The sequence below is a fragment of the Patagioenas fasciata genome, chromosome 1 (assembly GCF_037038585.1).
Source record: "Patagioenas fasciata isolate bPatFas1 chromosome 1, bPatFas1.hap1, whole genome shotgun sequence".
Taxonomy (NCBI): Eukaryota; Metazoa; Chordata; class Aves; order Columbiformes; family Columbidae; genus Patagioenas; species Patagioenas fasciata.
The window spans coordinates 58,313,978-58,324,730 of NC_092520.1; the positions used below are offsets into that span (position 1 = coordinate 58,313,978).

The 10,753-nt window shown below is 39.3% G+C and overlaps 1 protein-coding gene across 1 annotated transcript in view; it reads left to right on the top strand.

The window, feature by feature from the left end:
- The window catches only part of ITGBL1 (integrin subunit beta like 1), a 141,462-nt gene extending 131,019 nt beyond the window's left edge, over positions 1-10,443 (top strand). The window contains exons 9-11 of the mRNA XM_065850843.2: positions 1,809-1,955; positions 6,311-6,424; positions 7,913-10,443. Of these exons, the coding sequence (XP_065706915.2) occupies positions 1,809-1,955; positions 6,311-6,424; positions 7,913-8,004 (353 nt within the window). The 3' untranslated portion in view covers positions 8,005-10,443. The remainder of the gene's footprint in view (positions 1-1,808; positions 1,956-6,310; positions 6,425-7,912) is intronic.
- The last annotated feature ends 310 nt before the right edge of the window (positions 10,444-10,753 follow it).

A 10,753-nucleotide genomic window follows, 5' to 3' on the forward strand; every position in this document is an offset into this window, starting at 1 on the left:
TGCTGGAAATGACAACTTCAAGACTTTGGAGCTTCCAGTACTTTCTAATTTAAATTAGTAGCGTATTTGGCCATCAGTAAAACAAGGAATTCCACTTGTAGCAATCTGCAAGATTTGTTTCTCCTTTCGGCTTCTGTCAGTGCTGCCTCCCAGTTTCCAATGTCAAGCTGCACTGCTGCCTCATGAGAAGTCCACAAATTAGAAAAGCAAAATTGCCACTTTGCTTTTCTGCATCCTACAGCTCAATGCTTTACCAGATACTCCCAGCCCGTCCTCCCACATTATCTCATTCTCTTCCACTCCCTGGCTCTACGTAGCAGGTGGGATAGAACAAAAGTCACTGGTATGTATAATTTGCTTCTTTTAAGCCCAGTCAACTAATTAGCTAAGGAATGATCTTCTCTGCTGCAGATATATTATTCAAGGTTGAAAAGTGAAATTCTGACTGGGAAACATTTATTATTCTTCTCCTTAACATTTCTGTATTCTTGTCTGCATTTGTTGGTGCTTTTTCCTTCTTCCAGGCCAGATTTCCCCATCAGTTTTCTGTTCAACATATTTTCCTTTTTTATTAGTCTTTGGACAAATAATTATCAAAAATTCTATTTCGCCTCTCTTTTTTGTGCCACTTTTTCTTAAACATTGATTATAGCATCTAAACTCTTTGACCCATGTTTTATGGTTTCTTTGACCTTACCCTCACTTGTCATTATCTGTCCTTCTTTCTCTAACATTTCAGAGTGTATTCCTCTCCACCTGCCCTCCATTTTATGTTTTTTTTCTTGTTCCTCTTTCTTTCATTTCTCCCTTTTCCCCTCTCATATTATTAATTGCCTTTTGATAGCTATGTCCTTGCTACTTTTTTCTTCCTCTGCCTGTCCACCTTCCCTCTCATTCAGGCTTCTTGTCTTGATCTCAGAATTGACAAGTCTGTGTCCCTGTGGAGAGAGCCCTCCATGGTGCCCTGACCATTCTTCTGAGAAGTCCTGCCTTGGACTCATACAAGCATTTGCTCTGGAGAATGCTTTGGTCTCTTCCTTCTTCCTGCTCCTCCCTGAGCATTTCACTACAGTAACAGGAATGAAAGTGGCAAACCAGTTAAACTGCTGAGCTGGGATGGCTTTGTCTGGAGAAGACACATAGAACAGAAACAGGGTGTTGTTACAGTCAGGAGAGGAACTCTTTGCAGGTTGCCAGTTGGTTTTACGTACAACCAATTTATTAGTTGCATGAGACCCTGGGGGAATTATCTTCATCCTTTACTCTATTAATTAGTCTATAGTAATTGCAGAGTATGCTAAGTAGAGTTTTTGCATGTCAGCTGCTCCACACGCTGCAGCAGACAACCAGCAGTAATGGGCCTTTATCTCCCTTCCCTGTTCAGCTGTGTGCTGTGCTGCTCCCAGCCCTGTGCCGGGGTCTGCTTCTTCAGGTGACAGTATGGGATATGTAGGTGACACTTCAGCACCGGGCTGCAGGATTAAAGACCTGGGAGGGAAAGAGTTGTGTCTGTCCTCAGTGAACTGTAGATTAGGGCACATCCCATAGAGTTGAGTTGATGCTGAGTTTTTCAGATGAGGGGAGCCATGCCTATGCTTTTCTGCACATCATTATGGTGCCCTGTTTAACATAAGAATGAGAGAACTGAAGAAGGTAACCCTGCCTGGAAGCTGTGCTGTTCATCTTTTTTTCTATCTATCCCATGGTGTGCACTTCACACTGCAGAGGTCTGGAGATGCTCTCAGTTGTGACCGCAGCCACTGCTTTCTGCTTTGTTTTGTTCATAAGAAACCTTGTTGTCATTACAGGCCATGGTATCTGCTCATGTGGCCGATGCATTTGCCAGGACGGGTGGTTTGGAAAGATGTGCCAACATTCAAGGAAGTGCAACATGACGGAGGAGGAGAGCAGGAGTCTCTGCGAGTCAGCGGATGGCATATTATGCTCGGGGAAGGGTAAGAACTGGCAGCTGAGCTGCCTCTCATGTCAGTGCCCTGGCAGAGGAAAGCGGTCATGTTCTGGAAGATTAATGTGCATGGCAGTGGGTTGTTGTTCAGTAACCCTTTCTTACAAAGGCACCTATTATTAAAAGGATGTTCTATTTTTCTGTTTAATGCACTTACATCCATTTTGTCAAACACCCACCACAGCCATACGTGTTTAGCAGCATCGCTCTCCTATGCAATTTGTTAATAGTATATAATTTCCTGCATGTGTTTATCTGATGGTCTGCATTGAACAGCTGTACATTCTAAACTAACCATTAGTGCTCCATCCAATTTGAAGGACAGGAGCACTACCTGCAGCATCACTGCAGTGGGCAAGTTGGCAAATGTGATGTCGCAGACAACTGTAAGTGGAGGAGAGTATTTAACATCAACACTTTGTATGCTTAATTGTCCTCCCCTCAACAAAAGGAAAGGTAGACATCTGCAACCCACTCTCCCCACCCCTGAATCCCACAGACTGTGTCATTTACTAATTTTTATTCAGGTCGTTGCATCAGCTTCAGTCCAGCTATAAAAAAATTGCCACAGGGAGGAATAAAATTTAGAAAATCTTGATGATTATCTGAAATTGTTCTCTAAGGTTCTTACCTTGTAGCCTTTCAGGCTAGGAAATTGCATTACTGGAGAGAGGGCTTTTTAGCTTTCTCATAGTGCAAACTGCCTGGTTTTGTATATAATATGTCTGAAAGAGAACAGACAAAAAATGGGTGGTGGGACTGGCTGGAGGTTATTATAGAATGCATCCACTCTGGAGTGGATGTGCCATTTCCTCTGCTTGCATATCCCTTACATAGACAGTGGAGAAATCTTCTAGCTAGAAAATAGCACAGTTAGGCACCTTCTACATCAGGCAGATTTCCCGTTGTTCATTTGGTAATCTGAATTTCAGTGCAAAGGAAATTTAAATGGGAATTCCGGCCTGGCCTTCTTCCACCTGTATGGATCACATTTTATAATTCTTCCCCACTGCACCATTTTATTTTTTTTTTCCACCCAGTTGTCTCGATGTCATAGAAAATAAGGAAGTTGCGCTGTTCCTCTATTGTTTCCAAAAGTTGTGGCTATCTTTAAGTTAGTGTATGTATAAGAGGATACTGAGTTACTGGAAAAATGACGTTACTGTGTTTTACTGCAGAAGTTAATTTTTCTTCTCATATCTTGGTCCCCCTGTGATTTTTTTTTCTGTAAACCTTAAAGGTGAGCAAATATGCTTAAAATCAATAAAATGAACTATATAATATTGTAAATAAATATGAACATAAAAAATATGTTTAATTTAAAGATATCTGTATAATCTGCTACCATTTTGTAAGGATGGCCAAGAGCCATTTATTCTCACTCTGAGAACAATTAGCTTTGAGCACGTGTATCAAGACAACAATTTACTTTGAGGTTTTGGGAGAAGATAATCTGACAGGAATTTGCAGAGACAGGGAGGACTTTTTCCCCTCTGTTGGCTGTGCTGCCTGAGGGGTGGTTTGGGATCTGATCACTGACATGGGCTGGAGCCGCCTGAAAGTTGCCCCAGGTTGTAACCAGCTGCAGGCAGGTAGTGCTTTTAAACCTGGCTGCATGAATGGAGGCTTCAAACATCCAAATTTTCTAAGGCAGTAGTGCACTGTTGAACAGCATTTATGTTGTATGTGAGTTACAAACCTGAACCTAAATCCATATTCAGTAACACTGGGGGGATTTATTTAAGTTTCTTTGGCCTCCCAGCACAAATAAGCTTCCCCTGTGATGGAAGGTTACCCTGAGGACAGTCAATGTAATAATGGTCTGTCAAATTTGATGCTATAGCAGCCTCGTCATTGCGACAGCTGGTCATATATATGTACTTGTCTCAGCAGAGAAATACATACGTAAGGTAACTTCCAGAAGGGTGTAGTCAGTGAACATCGAAGGAGGCTACTATCTCCTGCTGCTTCTCTGAGCAGGATGGGGATCACAGGAAAAGACAAAAAGACAGCCAAATTGCTTGTATCTTTTGTTTCTATACCTAGCATTTTTATTTTTTTTTTAATCCAAATATTTTCTTGATGCTTAGATTAGTATCTGGAAATCATGACTTTACTGGGTACCCATGCTTTAAAATGTTGCTTGTAGCTGTTGTGACCAGCACTATCCAGAGGCCAAAGTGACAATTTGTTCTTTCTGTTTTACTATATAGAGCAATAAGTAACCATTAACCATTACTGATCAAATAAAAGGGAATTTCAAGCCTGCGGTCTAATGCTAGGTTTTCCATCTTTGCTGGAAACCCTGCCAAGATATGCAAGCACTATAATGGATTGAGGGACTTTGAATTTCCGTATGTTTGATTTAGTAGACCCTAAGGAGTCCTGGTTTTCAGCAGATAACTGCTGAACACTTTCAGAAAATTACACTCTGTTAATATAAGCAAAGTTGGACATCCGCATTCCTGGGCTGTTTTCAAAATCTTGGCTCGCTGACTATGCCACCTGTAGCAAAAACTCTTCCGAAGGAAAACAGCAACACCCACCATGCTGCTGCCTCCCTGGCAGTAAATGCAGGGCTGCAGATGGCTACTGTAATGGCACACGACGCGGGCTGGGTAATGAGCCAAATCCCATCTGAGAGGATCTGGCCAGGATCCCAGGGAACACCCTGCAACTCATTAGACTCATTTTAATTAAACTGAGGAGCCTCCCAGAGCAGCATGGTCTGTTCAGGGAAACGGCTTGATACATTCATTCTTCCTAACAGATTTTACATTATGGAGCCTGGTCTTCCTTGGTTGACTTGGTGTTAAATTTGCTGTATCTTCTGCAAAATAGTTTTAAACATCGTGAGCATCCACCAGTAGCATCAGTAGCAGCATCAATGCTTGCTTATGCAGAGTCAATTGAGGTTTCTTATAATGTCATGGTCTTATTAACTGCTTTAATTTAACTAAAATTCTCATGCTATTCATCATTATTTTCAGCTGTAGTTCCTATACACAGAGACATTAGGTTTAAATTACCCCCAAGTATGTTTTAGTGTATCTCTTACACAGCAACCATGCAACATGTGTGCTATCCTCCACTGCTTGTAGCTATTCATATAGTGACATTTTTTATCCTTGTAGGGAATGTCAGTGTTTTCTGAGGCCAAGGCTCAATAAGTGATACTCAGAACTCATGGAAAAAGTAGATGCTTAACCAAATACTCCCATCCCCAAATGTTCTAGTCACTAGCTCTTCCTGTATATATTTACAGATTCCATATGTTACAAGAAAAAACAACATTTCTCTTAAGCAATGAGCTAATTTTTGTCAGCTTACAATAAAGACATACATTTTTGATTAAAAAAAAAAAAATGCTCTTCCAACCTAAATGATTCTGATTCTACGTATATACCAGCTCCCTTGAGCCAGGTGTTGGAACCAGCCAGGAGCAAGTGCCATCTCCTAGTGGCATTTCTACAGCCAGGAAAGCCTCTCTCACACCCTGCTCATGCTTCCAGACACATCAGTGCCTGGGGGCAACTGTCCCTTTCCAGGATTCAGAGCCATGAACCTTCTCCTGAAGGTAGGGACGTCTCTGAATCTTCCCTTAAAGGGAGGTTTCTGGTGCTCAGTGGATTATGACATCACCCAAATGTCACCACGAAGTCCTTCCTTTGCCTGTGGGGTTGTCACTTGACGGTCCTGAGCAGGAGGAGAGCGGCTTATCCCAACAGGGGCATTAGGGTACTCTGAGGGAATGAGCAAACTGCTGAACCTCCATTATGTGCACAAGCTCCCTCTGACCTAGAGCAAATATTTAGTAACTCCATGGAAGGTGGAGCAGCTTCATTTGTGGTGATGAGGATTTTGGGGATCTAAATGTTAGTCTGGGGCACCTCTGGTCTTTTGTGGACTCTTCCCTAAAGGCTTTAGATGAGGGGAGACATTTTCCTCCTGGGTACGATTTTATTGCCTTCAGTAACAGTAGGTCAGTGACAATTTGAGCTTTTCTAGTAAAAAAAAAAAAAAAGAACAGTTACTGACAAGAGTAGCTCTGATTGTAGGTCTCTGAAACCAAAAGAAACTTCAAAATGTGAGTCCTGATTAAGTGGAATAACAGAATCAAAGCTTTAGTAGTAATGTCCTACCATACTGTAGCTCACCCGAAAGGAATCCTTTATTCAAAAAGCTTTTAGCTTGATTATTTTCTTTTATACAATAGCTTCTTAGGCAGCAATTTTGTGCATAAGCGCATGTGTCTGTGTGCACGTGTGTGTCTGGGGATGTTATTTTCTAGTCTGAAAATGCCAGTGCTTTTTGACTGAGAGTAATAATTTTTTGTGATTTCAGGTTCCTGCCACTGTGGAAAGTGCATCTGTTCACCACAGGAATGGTACATTTCGGGCGATTTCTGTGAATGCGATGACAGAGACTGTGACAAACACGACGGTCTCATTTGCACAGGTGCAGTACAGGCTAACACTTAATTGCTCTAAGAAACAAACTGTGTTGATGGGAATTATGTTAGACAAAGCCCAGCTTCATCCTTCTCCATTGAAGGAGGAAGTGCATTTGCTGGTTATTCAAACCTGCTATAATTTTTTCTTTGTGCAGTGTGATAATCAACTTAAGGTTTCAAAACAACAGTTGAAAGCCCGAGTATGAATTTAAATAAGTAAGCCAGCCATGAAATCCATCAACAATTTTCACTGTAATAGGCTACAAGTTACTGCTTTTTGGTAAAGGATGTACAGTGTCAGCATTGTGATTGTGAGATTTCTTCAGCTTTTCTTCTCTTACTGGACTTTCTATGTGTATAGTGCAATTAAGCCATAGACAAAATGCACTTGTCTGATGATATTTGGTAGGTGAGAGGCATAGCTGTGTGGGTTAACAGAGCTTCCTGGCAATCAGACAGTTCTCAGTGGGAGACTGAAATACCTGACAGTATTTCCTGTGATGTGATGGCTAGTGATTAAAGTGGTTCACCTTAACATTGTCTGAGAGTTCTGGTGGCAGATGTGGCTAGAAATGGGCATGCTGCCAACAGACCCTCATGACAAATCAAGTGACAAGAAGCAATGTGGGAATTGCAGAAATAACTCACTGGCTGCTTCCTGTTACAAATCTTTATTTTAGAAAAATTATTGCTGAGAAATTACGGAGGAAATTTGAAAGCCAGTTAGAGTGAGAGTGGGAGGGCTGACAGTGGTAAATGGTGTCTTCCAGCTAGGTCTGCTAGCAAGGGTCCTTTTCCAGGGGCAAGTAGCCAGTAGAGAGGCAACAGGAGCCTTATCTTCAGCTGCAGCAGCTGTTCACAGATCTTCATAAAGTCAGTAAGAAGAGGAGCTCACACTGGAGACCCAGGCTGTAGAGGTCTCACGCTGAGCATCCAAGAGTCGTGAAAAACATTGAAATAAAATTAAAATTTGTGTCTCAGTACTTAACGTTTTGCCATGGTGAAACAGGGCCAATGCAGTTTTCATCTAATAAGGAGTTTGAGATATTTATTTGTATAGCACGTCCGAGAATTTAGGTTTAAAATTTTTCACGTTCAAAGCGATATTTTTATTGCTGTTCTGTTTGTAACTTTTTATGTCTTTTACTTTCTGCACAATAGTTAAACGTAATCTTGTTTTTCCTTGGGCCTTGAGGTGCAGTGTGCCTCAACAGCTAGGTACAAATAGTGGTGACATAATTACAATATTTGCAATTCTGCTGGTGGAATTACTGAGAGAATGCCATTAATGCTTTGTAAGTGTGGGTTTGGGGTGGCTTCTTAATGCAATGGTACAGTAATTGCTTCCTTCCAAAGGAAAAAACAAAGGGTGGTGGTAGGAACAATAAAGGAACAATGCAACTACTTTGGCATGGCTTTTTACTTTCGATAAAACACATTTTAGTGTAGTACATTTCAATTATGATAATTGCCCTTTATTCATTCTGTTCTAGGCAATGGTGTTTGTAACTGTGGAAACTGTGAGTGCTGGGAAGGATGGAACGGAAACGCTTGTGAAATCTGGCTGGGGAGAGAATACCCTTAACAAAGGACATCAAAGACTGAGTTGTTTGGGGTTTTGTTGTTGCTGTTGTTGTTTTTCTTTAGGCTGCTAGAACATTGATTTTCAGAAGTATTCGGAGTGTAGGTGTGGGTGTGCATTCACACACACGTACATGGGTGTAAATACTCTAGAACACTCACTGGAGGGTCTACTCCTTAAAGAAATGCGTGGCAATTCTAAAAGAAAAGAAAAAAGTTAACAATTCCTTTGGAGCGGGACAGTCCAGGCTTTGAAAGATGAAGTCATGTAATACCGCCCCGTGGAAGTTCTCCAGAGTTTTTTGGTGAATTCAGTGGGACTGAGATCATACCTGTAATGCCTGCTTCTTAAGCAACCTATAGAAAAATGTGTTAGAAAACCTTTTTTTTAACATTATTTACTTGTTTGTCACCTCTCTATATCACTACACATCAGTATTTCTGTAGAGGAGTAGCACTGGTTGAATATTTGTCAAATAATTCATTTGATTCATTTTATGGTGTTTGACAAATACAGTATTTGGCCCTTTTTTCTTTCTGGCAATCCTGATTATGCACCAGCTCATAAACTGAGAGAAGCTGTAAAGAAGTTTATGGAAACATGAATGATTTTTAATCTGGCCAAATAATTGTATGTATTTGTATAAATGAGATCCAATTACCTGAGAGCCATAGGCTGAAGACCCAAAATGTTTGAACAGACCCTTGTCCACAGGAGAACTTAGTTTCTGTGGTTAATGTGTCAACAATTTGGTTATCTAGTCTACGTAGTATGATACTTTAAAATACATAACCTATAGGAATATAAGGAATGAAACTAATAAAGATATAAATGTATGATTAAGTATTCTGAATATATATCCTGCAATTCATATGTACTGTTATCATATTGTTCTATGTATATACAGTTGCCTAGTCCTCTTTAAAGCAAATGAAAATTTGTTATACTAACAACTTCTAGGGTGACAATTCTGTATGCTATTAGAAATCACTTTTTGAAACAGATTGCACTGTCACACATGATATTCATTGCATTTAACTGCTTTTAAAGAAGTGGGGAGCCTGAAGGTCAACTGACTTGGAAAATCAGCTATGCTGTGCAGTAGCCTGGTCTCAGCCAAAGATGTTCAGACAATGGCAACAAAGTAATTAAAGTTTTAATACAGTAAATACAAACAAAGCAGTGGTATGAACAAAAAGTTTATTTTTATTTTCCAATGGTGAAATGCTGCTCAGTGTGAAATTCACATTGAGTTATGAACAATGCACAACTATTGGGACTTCCCTCACTTATTTACATATGTATCTTTTTTTTTTTCTTTGTTAATACATGTAGATTTGGCAGCCCTTGAATTCTTTAGAGCAAAAAAAGACATTTTAGTTTCAGAAGTGTTTACATTTTGTGAAACCATGGTTGAGCGAGAAATTGCTTAAATGGTTGGAAAAGATTTCTTTTTAATACCAAACTCTAACATTGTGGTTTGGGTGCCAAGGTCCTGATTTTTGAAGAGGTACACGACTAAGAAATAAGGGAACTATATATCAACGAAAAAGGTATTTCCATTATTAGTCTAGAAATTAGTTTTATTTTAGAAAGGAAAACTTTGAAATAGGAAAATACGGTGGTACAGAAGATGTAATAGAATGCAAAAGAAATGAATGAATTTATTTAATCACTTTTATTATCCCCAATTCTTATGTAGCTTCCTCTTTCTCTTGCTTTTTTGTTTTTCCTTAACCTGGATTCTTTCTTCCTAAAAATGAAGCTTGTGAAACCCGTGTTCTCATGGAGTGTAATCACCAAACATCCATGCATATCTTCCACGGAAGTTATGCAAATAAGTAAGGAGACATACATCCCAAGGCTGCTAGCTGCTCCCTGTTTAGATAAACAAAATATCAGACAGAGTTCTAAAAGTTATCAATACAGTATAAAGAATCTTCAAAGTAAAACTCATCTTCAAATTATAGTTTGTATTTTATACTTATAACTTTTAAACTCTGTAGACCTTAACAGGAATATTTTCTTAAATTTTAATATATATGCATTTTGTCAACCCTGGTGCCTGCAGAGCACAGACTGTTGGTTTTATTTATATTTATAAATACCGCTGACCTGAATAATCTTATGTGTTGTTCTTGGGTTTTTTTCCTGCATATGATTTGTCTGCTGAATCAGAGTGTGAACAATGAAAGATACAAAGTTTTCCGTAATTTCCTTCCATTTACATTTAGTACTGTAATAAGAAAATACTAATCAAAACTCTTATCTAGATTCAGTAGATGCTTTTGACTCTCTTCATGGCATGATAAGCAGATTTATATATACTGTAGATCAGCTGTAGTATTTCAGGTACTCATTCACAGACAAAAGAATGATTCTTTAGAGGGCTGCAATGTCATATTTGATGCATTTAACTTTGTAATTTGCTTTCATTTTAAATTTATATACTGAAAGACTGTAAGATGATTCTTGTCTCTAGTTAGAATTAAAAAAAAATATCAACTGCAACATTTTGGCTACTGCATGGGTCACATAGCCATGGCATTTCAAAAAGTGTTATCCAAGTTGTTTGTTTAGGTACATATGGAAAAACATTAGAATACTCTTAAGATTGCTGCTGTCAGTGGTTCATTAGGATATAAATTATTGAACAAAATTGTGCTATCACTACAAACCTTAAAGCATTAACTAAGAGTTCTAAAAACATAATGTATACTTAAATCCCTTTCCAATTTTTGTTTTCTCTTTC